At 39.1% G+C, this 21991-nt stretch overlaps 1 protein-coding gene and 1 long non-coding RNA gene across 2 annotated transcripts in view; one reads left to right on the top strand and one right to left on the bottom strand.

The window, feature by feature from the left end:
- The first annotated feature begins 709 nt into the window (after nt 1-709).
- Nucleotides 710-21991, top strand: part of LPCAT2 (lysophosphatidylcholine acyltransferase 2) — a 65702-nt gene continuing 44420 nt past the window's right edge. The window contains exons 1-7 of the mRNA XM_082712119.1: nt 710-1090; nt 11932-12071; nt 14764-14981; nt 16725-16837; nt 18773-18833; nt 19856-19914; nt 21195-21229. Of these exons, the coding sequence (XP_082568245.1) occupies nt 920-1090; nt 11932-12071; nt 14764-14981; nt 16725-16837; nt 18773-18833; nt 19856-19914; nt 21195-21229 (797 nt within the window). The 5' untranslated portion in view covers nt 710-919. The remainder of the gene's footprint in view (nt 1091-11931; nt 12072-14763; nt 14982-16724; nt 16838-18772; nt 18834-19855; nt 19915-21194; nt 21230-21991) is intronic.
- On the bottom strand, nt 15299-16804 carry LOC309853720. Its single transcript, XR_014305894.1, has 2 exons — nt 16601-16804; nt 15299-16384 (listed from the first exon to the last, which is right to left on the bottom strand). It is a non-coding gene; the product is annotated as an uncharacterized lncRNA (long non-coding RNA).

Below are 21991 nucleotides of genomic sequence, written 5' to 3'. Positions count from 1 at the left end.
AGGGTTGGAAGATTTTGAGATTCTGCAGTAGCTGAGTATGAAGCATCGCTGAGCCAGGGCCCAGATTCCGATTCTCACCATGCCCTCCAGCCTGATGTGAGCAGTTGACCTGTAACTGTAAATCATTCCCCATCTTCAGCCTCTGCTTCTCAGCACTCAGGGCTTGACCTGCTGACCTCGGGCTTATCTTACCCAGCCCCCTCCCCCCATCCATCTACGTCCAGATAGGCCCCTGAACTTCCTCAGGGTGAAATGGAGTCACAGCCCAAATCATTTCCCTTTTCGGGGCCAGGTTCCTCATCAAATGTGGAAGGCAAAAGTTGTTTCTGCCTTTTTCTAGTAACAGCATTGGGAAAGCTCAGTTTTCCTTTGGACAGCCATCTCCCAGGATCAGTCCATGTTTTGAGGGGAAGATTCCACCCCAGGTACCAATCTCTCCGTTGTCTAGGCTCTTTCAGCTGTAAATCTGAGTTCTGTATATCCCCATGTTACAGAAGGGGCCAACTGAGGCTCATGGAGACATCGATTTAGCGAAGGTCAGCCACAGAGCCCAGAAAAGGGATTGGTACTCTAGGTGGGCATGACCCTCAAGCAGAGAACTCTGCCTAAACTGTCACTGGGGGTGCCCTGCTCGGAGGGAGAAAGTCACCTCCAGGGGGCGGAGCTATATGACCAAAGAGGAAGAGCCCATACCTTAAGGGGTGTGGCTAGCGCTCAGAGGGTGGAGCCAGGCCGGAGCGCCGGGAGTCAGAAGGGTGGGGCGAGACCGGACTGTGTCTAGGTGACTCGCGCCTGCGCGGAGCGCCCGCAGCACCGCCGCGGGCTGGGACTCCGGAGAAGCTTCCCCTGGGTCTCCCGGGGCGCTAACTCCCGTGTTTCGCATCCGTCGCTGGGTCCGGTCGGACGGCCCGGCTGGGCCATGAGCCAGTGTGCGGAGGCGGCGGCGGTGGCGGCCACCGTGCCGGGCGCGGGCATGGGGAAAGCCGGGCTGCGGCCGCCTATGGTGCCCCGCCAGGCGTCCTTCTTCCCGCCGCCTGTGCCCAACCCTTTCGTGCAGGAGACGCGGATGGGCGCCGCGAGATGTCTCCAGGTGAGAGCGTGGGCCAGGGGAGGGGCGTGGGTCTGACGGTGGAGGCGGACGCAGGTGAGAGATGTGGGACCGAAAGAGGAGGGAGATCCGGAGCGGGATGTGGGTCTGAAAGAGGAGGCAGATCCAGGGGAGGGGTGCGGATCTGAGAGGGGAGGCGGAGCCAGGTGAGAGAGGTGAGGGATGTGGGTCTGAGAGAGGAGGCAGGTCCGGGGGCGGGGCCTGGATGGGCGGGGAGCTGTTGTCTGAGGGGCGTGTGGATATGGTGGGGAGGTATCTGGGGTGGGGGGCGCAAGTCTGAGAAGCAAAGGCCATGAGGAATAGAGATGTGGATCTGCAAGGTGAAGGCTTCTGAAAACCATAAGTCTGGAAGGGGCAGAGATGTGCGTATGAGAATTGAGGGCACTTGGAGGATGGTCCAAGGATGTGTGAGAGGAGAAAATGCAAAGAGCATGTGGGTCTGAGAGGCAGGTCCTAAACAGGAGAAAGCTGAGCCAGTGGCAGAGGAGACATTCCATGCCGAGAAGGGAGATCAGTCTGTGACAAGAGCTTCAACTTGAGTTTGTTAGAGTGGAGGGCTGGGCAATCTACAGGAGAGTGGGCTTGGGAAAGTTTCTTTCTTTCTTTCTTTCTTTCTTTCTTTCTTTCTTTCTCTCTCTCTCTCTCTCTCTCTTCCTTCCTTCCTTCCTTTCTTTCTTTCTTCTTCTGCCTTAGGGAAGGAGTGGAGTCAGTCTAGGAGGTGAAGAGTCTAGGAGGTGGAGGTCTGGAATTAGAACAGGTAAGGCTGGGATGATCTAGCTGAGAAGGAGCAGCAAGGATAGGAAAAGGGATAATGTGGGTCAACTTAAGGTGTTCAGAAGTCTTCATCCTGATTCGGTCCTGAATCAGTCTTCACTCAAATGCTTCTAGATTCAACACTTCTCCAAACTTTCTTCCACTGTTAAAAACTGCTGAATACAAAAAGGAAGTTTCCTTTTCTTTCCTTTTTCTTGTAAAACGTTCTTTTACCATTAACAGTTACAATTGGGTCTGTGGACTTCCTCTTTGGTGCAGTTAGCGATCAAAGAACAAGATAGAGTGTGCAAGCTACGTTTGTCCTGTGTGCTCTGCATGAAAAAAGAGGTTTTGATGTTGTCCTGTCCATCTCACGTATTTCTTTACTTTAGATTGGAAATCGTGTTATTTTTGCATAGCCCACTTATATGCACTGAGACTTGTCCCCCGCAGTGGGTTAGAGTAATGGTAAATGGGTGTCTGTTGCAGAAGGGTGTGAGAGAGGAAGAGGAAGATAATGTAGTAATACCTCTTTGTAAAGAAACTAAATGTTTAAAAATTTAATCTTCATGTCTTTAAATGGACAGATGCCCCCTTTGTATCTTAAAACTTCTGAAAGATTTGTAAATACATGGACTATCACTCAAGATTAATTTTAGTCTAATTTGGTTAAAGTAATCATTCTTAAATGTAAATATGTCTATTTGGCTTCATATTTTGGAGAGAGGACCAAAGTGGTATATTTATAAAGAGACTAATTGTTGGTGTTGGTTTTCGGTTTTCTTTTTCTTTTCTTTTCTTTCTTTCTTTCTTTCTTTTTTTTTTTTTCTAGCATGGCCTGTTACTATTTGGAGAGCACTTTCGCATAGCTTTACGAGAGCTATAGTATAATGGAAAGATCACTAGTCATAAGTCAGGAAACCTGCTCAGGCTGTGCTGTTTATCAGTTCGTTATATGACTTTGGCCAAGTCACTTAACTTCTTTGAACCTCACTTTTCTTATTTATTAAATTGAAATAGTCTTACACCAAAGAGGGGTTAAAATTAAGTGAGAAAATGTGAGAAAGAATCTGGACTGTTCGGTGATTTTAATATTGATAGTTATGCCATACTATGTTGCCTACAAATCTTAAACTGTATTTAAAATTTACAATTTGTATTAAATGGAATTGAATAGGTCTAGGCTTTTTTTGTTTTGTGTTGTTTTGTTTTTAATTAAAAATGTAGACCAGAGATGGCTACAACAATGGCTTGAACATCTACGCAAAGGGAAGATTTAACCAGACATGATTGAAAAACAGTATTGTCTGTATTATCAAGTTTAAAAGATCGATATGCTTTCACTTAAGTAAGACTTACTGTGATCAATTCAGACTAAATTTAACCTTGAATAATGATCAATATCTTGCTTAAGGGCTGTTGTCACTTTTGTATCTCCTTGTAGGACTTAGCTTTGCCCTTCCCCTTCTCTTTTTGACAATTTAAGGTCCTGCTGCTTAGTAGCATGGAAACAAGTAGCCTAGCTTTCATTTCCTCAATAGAATATGGAATTGAAATAAGTGTTTGGTAGTAATTGTGGGTCATTTATCATACCAAAAGTATTTGTTAAATATCATTGTGTACCAGGCACAATGCTAATTTCTGGAGATATAGCAGTGGATAAGAGAAACAAGAACTCTGCCTATGAAGAAAATCCAGAGAAGAAGATTACATTAACAGAGTGTTGAAAGAAGGCCTCCCTCCAAAGATGATGCATTACCAAATGAGAATATGATGGGGAATCCTCTTATTTTGTCAAAGAGTTAATCAAAGTTGGTTTATTTACTGTTAAATACTATTATTTGTTGCAGACCTGGAAATGGCACACAAAAAATTAGCCCAATATTTGACAACTTAATTAAGGTGTTCATTCACATTTTGAATGTGAGTTAGCTTATGTGAATATACTATAACCTCATTCTAACTCTATCTTCAGGATCTATGCTATGGCCCTTTCTTGCAGTAAAGATTATTTCTAGGTCATTTGCAAGGCTGTTTGCAAGGCTTATTTGACCTGCCTTGGAGGGCACCCACTGCAGTCTTTTCTCTGGGGGTGTTTGCCAAAACAATCAGAGGCAATTGCTGAACGTGACAGCTACCTGAGGCAGTGACTAATGATTGGAGCAAACAATAGGCTTAACCAAACAGCTTGCAAGAAGAAGTAAGGGAATGAGATGCCCATAAGGGTTTGACATATTCATGGGAATCTAGAAGGGTATCTACATGTATAGGTCTGTGTGTATTCCCAACAACAACAGCAACAGACTATCCTAAGCTCTCATCTCTACCTAACCATCAGGCTTTGTACAAAGAGGAGGTAAAAGCTAAGGCAGAGCTGTGGACTTCCACTTGGCTGTGTGTTGAAGGTGTGTTCCAACATGTGCACAGAGACTCTTCACAAACATTGAGGAACTTACTGATTCCAGGCACTGAAGGAAATCTTATTTAATATTAGCTGACTCCCAAACTAATTGGTCAGAGACTTCAGTAGCCACACAGGACACATGACAAAGAATACATCCTTTATAGAATTACATCATAACAGTTAATGAACAAGCAAATAACAACAACAGATAGCAATAACAATGCACCTTGGTGATGGAAGAGAATCTGATTTTCAGAGTTGTTACATTATTTTAAATGTTTGGTTTTCAACAAAAAAATTGCAAAATATGCAACAAACAATAAAGTATGTCCCATAATTGCAGTCAATAAAAACTGTCTCCAAGGGAGTCCAGATGTTGGACCTACTATCCAAAAATTTTAAGTCAAATATTTTAAATATGTTCAAATAACGAAAGGAAAAAAAAAACATGTGAAAAGAACTAAAGGAAAATATGAGACAGTGAATCACCAAATAGAGATGATCAGTAGAGATAGAAATTATTTAAATTATTTTTAAAAGAACCAAAAAGAAGTACAATAACTGAAATGAAAAATTCACTAGAGGCACTCAACAGCAGACTTGAGCAAACAGAAGAATCAGCAAATTTAAAGATAGTTCAATTGAGATTAATTGATCTGAGGAACAGAAAGAAACAAGGTTGAAGAAAAGTGAAAACAGAACCTCAGAGACCTGTAAGATATTATCAAGTGTATCAACATAAGCAGAATGGGAGCCACAGAAGGAGGCAAAGAATTTTTGAAGAAAAAATGGCTGAAAACTTGCCAAATTTAGTGGAAAATATTAACACAATCAAAAAGCTTAATGATTTCTAAGTATAATAAACTCAAAGATATCCATACCTATACATATCATAATCAAACTGTTAAAAGGCAAAGAAGGAAAGAGACTCTTGAAAGCAGAAAGAGAGAAGTAATTCATCATACAGAAAGGGATCCTGAATAAGAGTGATGTCTGATTGTTCATCAGGAACCATGGGGGCTAGAAGGCAATAGGATGATATACTCAAAGTGCTGAAAGTAGAATACTGTCAACCAGGATTTATATAGTCAGAAAAACTATCCTTCAAAAATAGAGGAGAAATTAACAAAAACAGAATTTGTCACTGGGACACATGCTCCGAAAGAGATACTGCAGGGAGACCTTTGGTTGAAATGACACTAGAGAGTAACTCCAATCCACATGAAGAAATCAAAATACTGGTAAAGATAACTACATGTATAAATATACAAGACACCATAAATATAATTTTTATTTGTAAATCTTTTTTATGTCTTCTATGTGATCTTCTTTAAAATTAATTAATTAATTAATTTGACAGATAGAGATCACAAGTAGGCAGGGGGAGGGGAGGAGCAGGCTCTCTGCTGAGCAGAGAGCCCGATATGGGGCTCAATTCCAGGACCCTGGGATCATGACCCAAGCTGAAGGCAGAGTCTTTAACCCACTGAACCAACCAGGCACCCCTGTCTTCCATGATTAAAGGACAACTACATAGGGGTACCTAGGTGGCTCAGTTAAGCATCCAACTCTTGATTTCAGCTCAGGCCATGATTTCAGGATTCTGGGATCAAGTTCTGTATTGGGCTCCACACTCCGTGGGGAATCTGCTTCTCTCCTCTCCCTCTGTCCCTCCCCTGACTCATGTGCACACATATGCTCTCTCTCTAAAATAAATAAATCTTTTTTAAAAAGACAATTACACAAAGCAATGTTTAGAAATCTGTGTTGATAGATATATAATGTATAAGATGTAATTTATATGACAAAATTAGCAAACAGGAGGAAGGAGGAAATAGAGTAGAGCTATTAGAGCACAATTTTTATATCCTATTATAATTAAGTTGGTATTAATCCAAGATCGGTTACTGTAAATGAAGTTGGGAACACTTAGGGCAACCACTAAGAAAATTAATTTTAGAAGAAGTGACAAGGGAATTAAGATGGTACACTAGAAAATATTACTTAACATAAAAGAAGGTAATAATGGAGAAATAGAGAAATGAAAAAGACATAGATATGTAGAAAGCAAGTAGCAAAAGAGCAGATGTAAATCTTACCAGTAATTACATTAAATATAAATGGAAGTGAGAGATGGAAGAATTGATAAAAATATACAATCCAACTCTATACTATATAAAAAGACACACTTCAGATTCAAAGACCCAAATAGGTTGAAAGTAAAAGAATAGAAAAGATACACCATGCAAACAATAACCAAGAGAGAACTGGAAGGGCCATATTAATATTAAATAAAAAAGACCTTAAGACAGACATTGTTACTAGAGGTAAAGGAAGACACGTTACAATGATAAAAGGGTTACATCATCAAGAAAACAATTAGAATCATATATGCACCTAACAGCAGAGCACCAAATACACAAAGCAAAACAAATTAAAGCAGAAAATACACAATTCAACAATAGTAGTTAGAGACTTCCGTTCCCCACTGTGAGTAGTGGTAGAACAATGAAACAAAATATAAACAAGAAAAAGTCTTGAACAACACTCAACTAAGAAATATATAAAGAGAGCAGTCCATCCAGCAATAGCAGAAAACACATTTTCTCAAGTGCCCAAGGAATATTCTCTAAGACAATTATAGTAGGCTATAAAACAGGTTTCAATAAATGTAGGAGGATTATAATAATGTATGTCATCCAACCACAATGGATTGCAATTAGGAAAAAATAAGAAATTGGGACACCTGGGTGGTTCAGTGGGTTAAAGCCTCTGCCTTCGGCTCAGGTCATGATCCCGGGGTCCTGGGATCAGGCCCCACATCAGGCTCTCTGCTCGACAGGGGGCCTGCTTCCTCCTCTCTCTCTGCCTGCCTCTCTGCCTACCTGTGATCTCTGTCTATCAAATAAATAAATAAAATCTTTAAAAAAATAAGAAATTTAGGAAATTCACAATAAGTGGAAATTAAATTACTGCTAAATAATCAGTAATTCAAAGAAGAAATCATAAGAAATATTTGTAAGTACTTTGAGATGAATGAAAATGAAGACAGTGTGTAAAAAATATGTGGCTAGCATTACCTTGATAACAGCATCTGAAAAAATATAAGAAAGGGTTCCACTTCTGTTCAACATTAAACTGGGGGTGCAAGCCAGTGCAATGAAATAAGAGAAGAATGACAAGACAGAGAGATGAGAAAAGAAAGTGAATTTTCTCAGTCAGAGAAAATCAAATACCTTGTGATTTCTCTCATATGTGTAAATTAAGAAACAGACAAATAACAAACAAAATAAGCAAAGGGGAAAAGAGAGAGACAAACTGAGAAACAGACTCAGAACCATAGAGAACAAACCGATAGTTGTTACCAAAGGGGAAGTGGGTGGGGTATTGGTAAAACAGGTGATGGGGAGTAAGGAAGGCACTCTTCCTGATGAGCACTGGGTGATGCATGGAATTGTTGAATCACTATATTGCACATCTGAAACTAGGAGGACACTGTAATGTTCCCCTAACTAGAATTTAAAATAAAATTTTAAAAAATTAAAAATACAAAAAGAAAGGAAAAATTCTATTTATTTCACAGATGTCATGTTTGTATATGTAGAACATTCTAAAGAACCTACAAAGTGGCTAACACCTAGAACTAGTAACTGAACTTGGCTAGGTTGTAGGACATAAGATTAAAACTCAAAACCAGTTACATGTCTGTATACTAGTACCAAACAATTGCCACGTGAAATTAAATTATCTTGTTTATAATAGCAATAAAATAACATTAAACAATTAGGAATATATTTAACCAAACCATTGAAAACAACAAGACACTGTTGTGAGGAATTAATGAAACTTTACATAAGTGGAGAGATACGTTATGTTTGTAAATTGGAAGAGTCAATATTATCATGGTAATAATTCCTCCCAAATTGACCTATAGATTCAATGAAACCCTAATAAAAATCCCAATAGACTTTTTTGTTGGGGTAGAAACTGGCAAATTAATTCTGAAATATATGTGAAAATGCACAGGAACTAGAGTAGCCCAAAAAAAGTTTGAAGAAGAAAACGCTGCAGAACACAGTACCTGAATTCAAGACTTATTAAAAAAAAAAAAAAAAAAAAAAAAACCACACACATACAAAAAACTGCAGAGTTGAGAGAATCGGGTATAGACAGAAGAGCAGATGAACCAAGCAACAAAACATAACAGAGAGCCCACACATATGTGTTTGGTCGATTTTTGATAAAGTTGTCAGGAAAATTCATTATCGAGTATCAAGTCTTTTCAACAAATGGTGTTGGGACAACCAGATAGAGGTTATGGATGAAAACTAACCTCGAACCCTAGCACATACCACACACAGAAAGTAATTTAACATGGATCATGGACTGAAAAAAGCTAACACCATACAGCTTCTAGAAGAAGAGAATATAAAATATCATCATGGCCTAGAGGTAAGTAAAGATTTCTTAGAAGCGACACAGAAAACTAAAACTAAATATTGATAAATTAGTCTACATCAGAATTAAAATTCTTCTCATCAAAAGATACCATTAAGAAAATGAAAAGGCGGGGCGTCTGGGTGGCTCAGTGGGTTAAGCCTCTGCCTTCGGCTCAGGTCATGATCCTAGGATCCTGGGATCAAGCCCCGCATCAGGCTCTCTGCTCAGTAGGGAGGCTGCTCCCCCGCCTCCCGCCCCCGCCTGCTGTTCTGCCTACTTGTGAACTCTCTTTGTCAAATTAATAAATAAAATCTTAAAAAAAAAATGAAAATGAAAAGGCAAGACATGGGCTGGGAGAAAATATTTCAGTACATATAACAACAAAGGTCTTGTATGTGGAACATATAAAGAACTCCTACAAATTGATAAGGAAACAATGAACAAACCTGTAAAAATGGGCCAAAGACTTGAACAGACACTTCTAAAGAGTTAAGGGAGTGACCAATAAGCACACGAAGAATGTGTGCAAACACACTGTTCATCAAGGAAATGTGCATGAAGGCCACATGAGATATTATTTATACCCACGTGAATGGCTACAAAGACTGACAACACCAAATGTTGATGAGGACGTGGAGCAACAAAAACTTTTTATACTTTGTTGGTGAGGTAAGATGATACAACCATTGGAAAAACAATGGGGCAGTTTCTTATAAAGTTAATCATACCCTGGGGCACCTGGGTGGCTCAGTTGGTCACGAGTCTACCTTAGGCTCAGGTCATAATCCCAGGGTGCTGGGATTGAGCCCCACATAGGACTCCCTGCTCAGTGGAGAGTCTGCTCTCTCCATCTGCCTCTCCCCCTGCTCATGCTCTCTCTCTCTCTTTCAAATAAATAAAATCTTAAAAAAAAATAATAAGTTAACCGTACCCTGACCCAACAGTTTCACTCCTGATGAAGTCAAAATCTATGTCCACACAGAGACTTGAACATTAATGTCCGTGAGAGCTATATTCATAATAGCTAAATGTCCATACAAAGAAGAATGGATAAATGAATCATGGTATATTCATACAGTGGAATAGTAACTCTGCCATTGAAAAGGGTTCACTACTGGTACATAATGATGACGTGGGAGAATCTCAATGATTTGAAGGGAAAGAAGCCAGACATAAAAAGAACACGTACTGAGTGATTTCTATATGATAATCTAGAACAGGCAAAACTAGGGTGAAAAGGAGCCTGTCACCAGCTGCCAAAGGCCAGGGAGGGTGTTCCGACTGCTGAGAGGCATAAAGGAACTTTTTTGGGTGATCGGACTGTTCTGTATCTTGACTGCCGTGGTGTTTGCTTAGGGAAATATATTTGAAGAACTCATAATCTGGGGCGCTGAGGTGGCTCAGAGGGTTAAGCCTCTGCCTTCAGCTCCGGTCATGGTCTCAGGGTCCTGGGATCGAGCCCTACATCAGGCTCTCTGCTCAGTGGAGAGCCTGCTTCTGCCTCTCTCTCTACCTGCCTCTCTGCCCACTCGTGATCTCTCTCTCTGTGTCAAATAAATAAATAAAATCTTTAAAAAAAACTTCATAATCTGCACACTTAAAGTAGATGCATTTTTATTTTTTATAAATTATGTCTTGATAAAGTTGATTTTTTAAAAAAGCATCCTAAGACCAAATGTTGGCAAGTGACCAAAATTCTCCTACGTTGCCTGTAACACTCGCAACTATTACAACCACTGTGGAGAGTACTTTGGCAGTTTCTTATCAAGTTGAACTGTCTGTAACCCAGCAATTCCCCTCCCAGGATGAGAAAGGAAAACACGTATCTGCGAAAAGGTTTGTACAAGAATGTTCATAGGGGCTTCAATCATAAGAGCCCTCGACGGGAAACAAGCCAAAGATGGATCAACAGAAGACTAAATAAATTGCCCCATATGCATACAGTGGAATCATATTCTGCAATCAAAAATAATGAATTACTCATTTGCAAAATCGCATAATTGAATTACAAAAACAATACGTTAAGCGAAAGAAGCTTAGACACATAAGAATGCATAATGTATGATTCCTTCATATGACGTTCAAGAACAGACAAAACTAATCTCTGGTGATAGAAATCTCGCATTGGTTGCCTAAGAGGGTAGGAAGAGACCCGAGGTGACTGGAGGACAGGCATCGTCTGTGTCTTGATTGCGGTGGTGGTAGGTACAAGAGCACACATTTATGAAAACTCACGAAGTTGGGCACCTGGGTGGCTCAGTGGGTTAAAGCCTCTGCCTTCAGCTCAGGTCATGATCCTAGAGTCCTGGGATCGCGTCCTGCATTGGGCCCTTGCTCAGCAGGGAGCCTGCTTTTCCCTCTGCCTCTGCCTCTCCCCCTGCTTGTGTGTGCTCTCTCTCTGACAAATAAATTTTTTAAATCTTTTAGAAAAAAAAAAGTCAATATGGTATAGGATTAAGAGCAAAGGCTTTGTAACCAAGCTGCGTTCAACCCTTCCCCCCACTTAGTAAGTATGATCTTAAGTAGCATCACCTAAGTTCCTTTGTGCCATTCTTTTCCCATATATGAAAGAGCCTAAGGTTATAGGAATCAAATGGGTCCCTATATGCCAAGTGCTTCTTGCGCCCACTATATAATAAGCATTCATGTATTATTGGCCATTCTTACTAACTTTCATTCTTATTCTTACTTGTTATTTATTTTACTTTTTCCTTCTCTATCTTCTTACTGTCGTTAGTTATAAAGGACTGGCAGGTCTCTAAAATAACGCACTTACTCGTTCACACTCTAATACCTTCATTAACACTCTTCCTTCTATTGATAGCTCTCAAAAACCAATTTCCCCTCTTACCTTGCTAGCTTCTGCTTGTCTTTCAAGACCATTCAGCCTTCAACTCCTCCAGGAAGCTTTCCCTGACTGCGTAGTGAGATACTGCGTTTCCCCAACATCCTCTAGTCACTTTCCTTAACAAACAGATCAGGTGTTCTTATAGTGCCTGGTTTTCTTCACTGTTGCTTTTGCTATATTGTAGGTGGTGTACAGCAGGATATAGTACATTATTTTTCTTTGAGCTGAGATTCATGTCTGGCGCGGGGTAATATTCATTTCATCCTTTAATGAATACATGAATGACACAAAACGTTGCTCTTCTGTGTTTCTGGTTGATAGCCAGAACATTAAAATACTGTCCATTCATCTATTTTTTTTTTAACTTCGTGCTTTCAGATTTTCTTTCTTGGAATTATCCTGCTTCCAATCCGCGTCTTGTTGGTCGCATTAATTGTATTACTCGCCTGGCCATTTGCCGCCCTTTCAACTGTATGCTGTCCCGAAAAGCTGACCCATCCAATAACTGGTTGGAGGAGGTAAGAAAGAATAATGTCTAAATGTTAAGTAAATCAAATAAAGAAGAGTTTACCATAGTTCAGTCATCGATCGATAGCTTTAGCTACTGCTGCCAACTCAGTAGTCACCATTTATTTCCATTTCTCAGATGAAATGGTTATTAATTCATCATTTGGAGAAATTGCTGCCTGAGCACCTCAGGATAATCTGGTGAAGCTGTAATTTCCTATATTAAAATATGGTTTTCTAAGTTATTGCTGAAAAGCGATAGATCCCTTGTTCTGGAAGACCCAGGTAGTAGGCCCGAAACTATTACAGCTAAAAAATGCCTTTCTTCTGCTCTCCCTCAGTCTTGACATTTGCTTTTGTCCCTTCATAGTAACTACGTATTTTCTGCAGTGGCATAATTAGGCAGGTCAGTTACAGTGTATTGAATACTTCAGTGATTATTGTTAATCACAGTTTAATTCTTAATCAGTAGAGCCTAGCCTTTTTAAAACATCAGCGTAGAAGCAGAATGGAATTGCTTCTCAAGCATTATCTCATTAGGGGGGTGTTAGAGAATAGACTTATCACAAATTAACAAAGTTACTGGTCAAAGTTCACTCCCCTGGGACAGAGCCAACTTGTTGCCTTATGTTTATCCTGAGAGTGAAGCCTTTTAAAATGTGCATTCCTTGGAATGGGAAGCCATTGCTGAGTTTTAGGGCACTGTCAAACTTTCTAAAATTGTGCACATTTTTTTTTCTTTGTCCGCAGGGTCCATTCCTTCCATCCAAATCTCAAAGGAGAATGTCCTCCAAAAATTTTTGAAAACCACTGTTCTAGAAACTTTTAAAAATATGCAATTCACCATCCAGTTCATGTTCTAGTAAATAAATGTCAACATTCAGCCCAAGGCTGGTTACTGAATCCAAGGCTGGCAGTGTCCCCAGAGAACTAATACCACCTCAATCCTTGGAAATTGCACTGCTTTGTTTTAGAGCTCAAGGTTGTATGTCACTAAAAATTACTTTATGAGAGGTTCGTTTTTGGGGTTTTGTTTTTTGGTTTGGGTTTTTTGTTTTTTCCATGATGTGCCCATCCCTTTCAATTACCCCTTTGGTTTCTATCGTTAATGGCTTATGGAGCCCTATAATGATGGAGGGAATAGTCCAAGAATCCAGAAAACGGATTTAATAAATGTTAGGGGGAAAAAAAGTTCTATTTTTGCCTATTAAGCAAGTATCTCTACTTATTCTCAAACAGGTAACATTGACGTTAATTATGCAGCACCCAACTTTTAGCCTTTTGAAATCATTTGAGTGGAAGTGTCCAACAGCTTTGAACATGGGATATTTCAGAATGCAATTGTCAGAATTTACATCACTGTAAATCAAAAATAGTAGGTGTGGAAATTTGGTTAACGGGGTGAGCTTTTTATTCTTAGGTAAATAGACATCTGAACTGGAAAGAGCAAGAAGGAGAGATACAGTCTTTTCCCCGTGCCCTCTGGAAAAGTGTTTTGGTTCTCTGTGTCTTACTTTCTCCTTACAGCGAAACTTCCTCAGTGGCCGGTTGCTTCCTAGCCCCTCGCTGCATCTGACAAGACTGTTGAGAGAATTAGACAGGAAGCGTATTTTTTTTTTTAAGATTTTATTTATTTATTTGTCAGAGAGAGAGAGAGAGAGCACACAGGCAGAGTGGCAGAGGGAGAAGCAGGCTCCCCACTGAGCAAGGAGCCCAATGTGGGACTCGATCCCAGGACGCTGGGATCATGACCTGAGCCGAAGGCAGTCCCTTAACCAACTGAGCCACACAGGCATCCCAGGAAGCCTATTTTTTAAGCCTCCCATTAGCTGTGTTATGGGAAATGCACATGTTTTGCTTTCCATGAAAAGCTGTATGCTTATTCACAATCTCAGATGCCTATTCTGTGTTTACATTTCTAGAAGTGGGTTTTTGTCTTCCTACTCAGTTGAGCTACTCAAGGACAAAGACTGGGTCTTATTTGTCTCGTGTGTCTAGTGCAGGTCACCTGGGCACAGTTCGATGAATTATTTTCTAATGACAGAAATTCTTTTTAAAAAGGAAGCAATTCGATATCTGAAATTAAGTGCATCTATGTTCCAAGGAAGTGAGATGGCGAATTTACCTTTTAAAATATTTGATGATGTCTAAGAATTATAATGGTCTAGGTAATAAGGCTTTAAAAAAAAATTACTCCGAGGACAGATTCAGCACGAGAGTTCCAAAAGTCTTTGGGGGAGATAGTAGCATCTTTATTACCCAAATGTACGTTCCCAAGGTGTCTGCTCTGAAGGACTGTACTCATGTGGGCTTCTCAGTGGGAGATGTGTGTTGTCAGTGGAGTCACTTATTAGCCATACATCCTTGGGAAATTTCGCTTCTCTCTGCCTCAGTTTCCCAGCTGCAAAATAAGGGTGCTAATAAAGAATACCTATTTCATAAAATTGGACTGAGGATTAAAGAAATCTAAAGTCCTTAGAATAGTGCCTGGTGGAAAGAATGCTTCGTATAACTGAAAGTTATTCTTAGCTCATATTTTAAAATGAAGTATTCTGACACGTTTGGGTTTTTGTATTGTGTTTTAGAGCAAAGCCCTGCTGTTAGCTGAGATTAGCAAGACTAATTGTGTCTTTTCTTTTCTTTCTTTCTTTCTTTCTGTCTTTTTTTTTTTTTTTTTTTTTTTTTTTGTATTTCTTTCCAAAGGAAAATCAGTCAACCAGTTTTGAAGATTCTGGGTCATGCCATGTTCTTTTCAATGGGGTTCATAGTTACTGTGAAGGGAAAGGTGGCGAGACCCACGGAAGCCCCGATTTTTGTCGCTGCCCCCCATTCCACATTCTTTGATGGGATCGCCTGTGTCGTAGCCGGGTTGCCCTCGATGGTCTCTCGAAACGAGAATGCACAGGCTCCTCTGATTGGCAGTAAGTACTTGTAAGACAACATAGATATTTTCATGCTCATGGTTTGCCTTAAAACAAACACCAAACTATCGTTTATCAGTGGGCTTTTTAAAAACTCTCAAATAATGAAACACTTCAAAACGATTTCCTTACTTCTAGTGAGGAACTATATGGAAGGAAGGAATTTATGGTAAAGGTTAAAGACCTCCCTGTCTGTACCCTTAGAATTCTTTCAAATTCTTATTTTTGTCACCGTACCATCACTGCTTAGTGTTTGTATACCTAGCTAGAAAGACCAGCTTTCAAGTCCCAAACGTGTTTGGTTTTTCGAGAGAGAGAATGTAACTGAAGAATTTGTGAAAACACTGGTTACATGCTATTTCACGAATTTCTCTTTGGGGTATTAGGCTGATAGACACATGAAGTCTTTCCTCTTAACTCTGTTTGCTTATTATTGCCCCCGAGTCTCCATGAGGGACCAACGTGAAACTCTTTGAAAATTATGATGTGGAACGATAAGTGCCTCCTGCCATAAAAAATAATGAAGTCAGTGAGATGTGTATCCCACCAGATGCTTTGGTCCCTCCCTAGGGTGCGGGTCTCTAAGCAACCGCTCCCAGTCGTCCCAAGGTTATTTCAAGCATCCAGTGGCGAGAGAGTAGGTGCGGAATTTGCCTGATGTTCCCTTGGCACTCTGGAGAAATAGCATAGTTCCTGCTACTTTGTCACTCAGCTAAGAAAAACGCACATACACACTCTTTCTCTTCTTTCCCTCTCTCTGTCTCTCTTTTTTTTTCCCATTGTAAGCACCTTGCTTTGTATAATATGGCATTTTCATGAAAAACTGTTTAGCAGTAGATTTTCAATAAATTGGGCCACTTGAGTGGCTCAGCCTTTAAGCATCTGCCTTCAGCTCATGTTGTGATCCTGGGGTCCTGAGTCCTGGAATCAAGCCCCGCATTGGGTGCCCTGCTCCCCCTGCTTGTGTCCCCTCTCTCGCTGTCTCTCTCTCTGTGTCAAATAAACAAAGAAATAAATAAACATGTTAAAAAAAAAAAAAGATGTTCAGTAAACTGAGGTTTATTATGCATGTATGAGAAAGCTCCCCACTTAGAAGACTGGCGTGCTGAAAATGTTAATAAAATTAATCATTGCTCCCTACCTGTGTGTACTCTGAATTCACATAGTCAGTTGTCAGGCTATTCCTAAAATAAAACAAGATAATCTTGTAGTATATATTCCAAAGGTTGATTGTCAGTTGAGGAAGAAGACCTTCAGGGAGAAAACTGCATTTGTTTCCTTTCATATTCTTGCTGCTAACTTCTGTTATATCAATGATATCCTTGTATGTATATAAAAAAACGCAAAACCCTTCTTATAAACTGTGAATTAAAACAGATTTTTTTAAAGTTCTCTTTGATTTGCTATATTTTAACTTTTTTTTTAAAAGATTTTATTTATTTACTTGACAGACAGAGATCACAAATAGGCAGAGAGGCAGGCAGAGAGAGAGAGAGAGAGAAGGAAGCAGGCTTCCTGCGGAGCAGAGAGCCCGATGCAGGGCTCGATCCCAGGACACTGAGATCATGACCCAAGCCAAAGGCAGCAGCCCAAACCACTGAGCCACCCAGGTGCCCCACTATATTTTAACTTTATATAAAAATCGTTTTATGATTTATCCAGTATCATTGTCTAATAGCTTTAGCCAAAAAAAAAAATAAAATAAATAAAAGGCTTGGCTCTGACCTTTTGTTTGTCTTAAAGGACTGTTAAGAGCTCTGCAGCCAGTGCTGGTGTCCCGGGTGGATCCGGACTCTCGAAAAAACACAATAAATGAAATAGTAAGGCGAGCAACATCAGGAGGGCAATGGCCACAGGTAAATGTCCATTTAGATATATTGAAAGTTTACTTACTGCATATGTAGAAATCATTTAGACCCACAGATGGCAGCATCTGGGGACACCCGTGCTGGGTGTCTTCAGCATAAGAGAAACAGAACAAATGAGTAAGTATTAAAAAGTCCTCTTCCCTATGAGAAACTCCATGGGATTAAATATATCATTCTCTCTTATCCTCCAAACTCTGAAACAATTTTTTTGCTTTATGTCATAAAAAGTAATTCTCTACCTCTGAATTTATTTATTATCTTAAAGACAAAATATCAAAGCTCAATTCTGCTCAATAATATGGTAGGTTTATTTATTTATTTTTTAAAAGCGATTATCATCTTAATCTTGTCCAAAGTTTATTTAGGCAGGGTTTTTCACTTCAGGGGGTACATCAGAATCATTTATAGAACTTTTTCAGACTTTCAGACCATCTTACTAACCCCATCACCTAGAATGCCTTTTGAAGTTGAGGGGGGGGGGCGATATTTTCTGGATAAAGGGAGCCTCCTGGGTAATTCTGGTCAGTAACACTCTACCTTGTCCTCGGTATAAGCAGGGGACTCTAGCAGGACTCATGATCTGCAGTGATCTGGCCACCCATGATGATGAGTAGATGTTAAAATACCAAGAGGAATATGTGGGTTTCTAAATCCACCAGGAGGTTTAGAAACCAGGGCATGTGAGGAATGATTTTTAAAAAGTGACCAGGAAGAAACAGCACTTGGAATAGAGGGTTCGGTTTTTCTCTTTGGATCCAGGGACTCTATCTAGGACTGGTAGGCCAAAGTTAACAAATTGGTAAGACTTCAGCTCATCTCAAGGAACTTTCTGTCCAGATGTACAATGATCTGATCTGAAATAGTAAGAATTTTCAGGCACTGACTAAGTAACCACTTGGGGGGGATATTGTAGAAAGAATTCAAGCATTGGCATACTGGATGGCTTTTAATGCCCCCTTCCAGGTCGGAGATGTTGTGATTTCCACTGTATCCACTCATTAATAGAGTAGCTATAGAGTTTCCACTGAAGGAGCCGTATTTGATATCGTAACCAGTTGTGATAGGAAACCCGTTTTTGTTTTTAAATTGGGGAGTAAAATTGCATACACTTATCATTTTTATTTTATAAATAACCCATTGTGGTAGCACTTTTGCCTGATAATGTTTTCCCTTTCTAATTATCATTTAAAAAAATACCAAATAATTATACATACTAACTACTGTGGGTACAGGAACTTTCTGTTTTTATTTTATGTACTTATAATTCAATCATTGCCAAATTCTAAAAGCTTCAGAAAATCCAGCTGGTTCACTTAATGGGGAAACTAACTGTACTGTGTGACTTTCACATGAAGAACAGAAAAGACTATGTTAAAAGCTAAAAATACTTTCTCAAAAAAGATACTGAATTGTATTCCATATGTCTACTAACCCAAGTAAGCATAAAGCGTGTTGTAAGTATTTTCTCCTTTTTCCCTCCTCCAAATATCCCTGAACTGTATGTTGTAGGAGTGAAGATCCTTGAATGGGAAAACAGAAACAAGGAAGTAGTAATGATTCGGTTAAGGATGAATAGCAGGAGAGGAAAGAATTTAAAGTCCTCTTTGGCCATGACCTAGGGCGTGCATCTTCTTTTAAGTTTATCCAAATCATTAGCATCATCATTAAGAAACATTTATTAAATGTATTTTCTATTCAGAGATTTAATCCATTTACTAATTATCCCAATTGGTCAGACAATAGTGATTTTAGAGGAAAACTGGATAATCCGATTCTAACTTTCCATAGCATCAAATATTAGCCTTTTATTTCACTTTTGTATTATAAGAATTGGCAGCTCTTTGTGAATTCATAAGAATGAGTAAAGAGGTAATCTATTAATTAGACTGAAATATTAAATCTACGTATTCCTTTTCTCCCAAGATACTAGTTTTCCCAGAAGGTACTTGTACTAATCGTTCCTGTTTGATTACTTTTAAACCAGGTGAGATCAATTAAATTATGTACTATAACAAAATATGAACGGTTTCTCAAATGATTTGATACTAATACACAAAACAGCTTGTTTGTGCTGGGCGTTTCCCAGTAGAAAGTTTTTAACATTGCAAATCCTCAAAACTCACTCCTTTACTTTCTGTTTTAGTTTCATAACCCCTTCCTCCTTGGATTGTTGTGCATATTTTCGTGTGTGTGTGTGTGTATACGTGTGAACCATATTTGATACTGTATCCAGTTGTGTACCTGTGCACACACATGTACACACACAGAAACCACTGACAGATTTTTCTTTTCCTCCAAGGATACTCTTATAGGCACTCCAGTTCCTGCATTATCCAGTACAAAACTATTTTGGTGATCATTATAAAGCCTTCAGATGCATTCTTTGCTTTACTCCTTTTTTTTATAAAAAATTATAAAGTCACTAATTTCATAGTAATGTGTAATTTCATACATAATTTCCTAGTAACTGGTAATGCTTTAACATGTTTTTGTATTAGCTACTAGAATGCCCAGAGCCAAAGTTAGAACTCACTTCTAGTAAGTGGGATAGTCTTTGCTCCCAGGTATTTGCTTTTATTTACTTTTTATTTTATTTGTATTTTATTTTATTTATTTGTTCTCCTCAGTTTCTCTTGGTCTTGTAAAATAATGAGTATTTTTTTGAATAATGATTTTTTATAAAAAATTTAAAAAATTATATTTTTATTATTAAAAATAATTTAATAATTTTTTTTGAATAATGAGTATTTGGAAAATGAGAACACATGGAGATGTAAATAAATATTTTCAGCAACTTGGGCATAACATAAATATTTCGGTTTCATAACTCTGAATTTTAGAATGCTTTCATTTTGGTAAACACCAGGGATTTGCCAACCTTTAGCAAATAGTTTATGTGTACTCTTAAACCAGTAAGGAAAGGTATATCGCTTATTATTAATTTTCTTCACTGTAAACTGTATAGTTCTATAAGAAAGATGCTATAATATTTCACTGTGGTTATAGGAGCCTTCATTCCCGGAGTTCCGGTGCAGCCGATCCTCCTCAGGTACCCAAACAAGCTGGTAAGTATAGAGTGACTCACATACAGTGGCAAAAATCTCAGACGTTCCCAACAGCACAAATTTTCTAGCAAATCTTTTAACAAATTTTCTTTTAATCTTTGAATAAAGTCCTGAATAGACTTACTGTGGATGAACATGGGCACACCCCATTCCCCTTGCCATGTGAAGGATTTAGAAGTTTGCAAGATAGGCATGTACTTGGGACACCAATATTATATTCTGTCTCTGCTATTACTAAGCTCCAGGATAGCATTTCCTTAGCTTCTACTCTGTTGTCAAGGTAATGGTACCAGTAAGTCTCAGATTCAAGGTCTTCTTAGACTGGGTAGCAGAAGACTTGCATATAGTTTGTGATTTTCACTAAGCCCCAAAGGAGACTTTTCCTGATTCAGTGGTTATTGCTGAAAGGATAACTGGTGTAGCAGGATAAATTTAGGGTTGGCTTGGTGTTTCATTTCTGGCTCAATACTGACTAGCCGTGTGACTCTTAGCAAGTAACTTAAATACGAAGATAGATAGGGAAAGAACCTGTCATCCTACAGAAAGTGCATAGTTGGCTTAGGAGACAGTTTCTCTGCTCCAGCCAGGTACACTGTCGTCCTCTGGATATGGACAGTGCCACCATTTCGCTAAAGAAAGATTTTCTGGAATCTGTTTTGGTTTTTAGAGGAACTTTCCCCACTAGAGACTTTACATAAAAAGGCAGGCTATAATTAGCTACCTGTGTTATTTAAGGTCAAGAGTTCTTGCTCAAGTCAGCTTTTCTTTTAGTGGCTTCTCAAACTTTTGATATCCGTGGTTAAAAAAATTAGAATCCATCAAAATTTACTTATACTTCTGCCTATTTGACACCTACTGAAATTCTTTCACTATGTATTAGTTTAATCTGTTCCAAATACCTGCCTCCCCCACCGCCTTTGGTTGAGAACGGTTATATTCTGGGTTTTGTTAGCAAATTAATTACCTAGCTATGTTCATATTAGGAGAAAGATAGCTAACGTGCACATAGTTTTATTAAAAATTAAGAGCAACTTAATTCCGTAAAAAGATAGGTGTTTACATATGGAAAACGGATTTTGGTATGTCGATATATAATCCAAGAATTCACAGAGTAATGCCCTGCTGATAATAGTCTCGTTTTACATTTCAACATAACTGCTTTTAATTCAGAAGGAAAGTATGTGAATACCAATATTAAAATAAGATTTTTTTTTAAAGATTTGGCTTTTATTTGGCATTTTTTCACTGAACTAACAGTCTAAATACTTCTGTTATTGTAGGATACCGTGACTTGGACATGGCAAGGATATACATTGTAAGTCACTTCTCTTATTATTGGTTTATTGGAATTTTATTCAAGTGAAGAAAAAAAAAGATCATTTATTCCTTTTTTTTAAAAATAAGCCTTGTTTTTTTGTAAAAGTAAAGATTTCTCTTTTTTTAAGCTTCAATTTATTTATGTATTTATTTGAGAGAGAGAGTGTGTGTGGAACCGAGGGGTAGGGAGAGGGACAAGTAGACTTCACCCACTGAGCTAGAGCCGGAACCTGATACAGGACTCGATCTCACAACCCTGAGAACAGGACTTGAGCTGAAATCAAGAGTCAGACTCCCAATGGGATGAGCCACCCAGGTGCCCCTAAAAGTAAAGATTTCTAATCAGCTCCTAAAATCTTGTCACCGAGAAATCTCTGTAGAGAGCATCACTCTCTTGACCGTTAAACCCCCAATCCCTCCCATGTGCAGAATTTTGTCTGCCATGTCTTATGGGTCTCAAGCATGTATCTACCAATTCTTAAGAACCAGTCCAGTGACCTGGTTTGCATCCTACTTAGCTTTAATCTTGTAGTTTTATTTCCATTGCTGGCTTGACATGTTAGCTGGTGTCTCCATTGTTGTTTTACTCTATCGGTTTAAGCAGTCCAGGGCCATTGCGTCATAGGGCCTGAAATAGCCTTGATGTGTCTGATCTGAGCTGAGAAAATAGCTAAGCTTTCAGTTCCGTTCTTGGATTCTAAAAGCATGGGGATCAGCAGTTTCTATAAACATTTAAGAGAGGAGAGAAACAGCTCACCAG

This window comes from Mustela nivalis (genome assembly GCF_964662115.1).
Source record: "Mustela nivalis genome assembly, chromosome: 18".
Taxonomy (NCBI): domain Eukaryota; kingdom Metazoa; phylum Chordata; class Mammalia; order Carnivora; family Mustelidae; genus Mustela; species Mustela nivalis.
The sequence above is the reverse complement of the archived record's forward strand: the minus strand, read 5'-3'. Positions and strand labels throughout refer to the sequence as shown.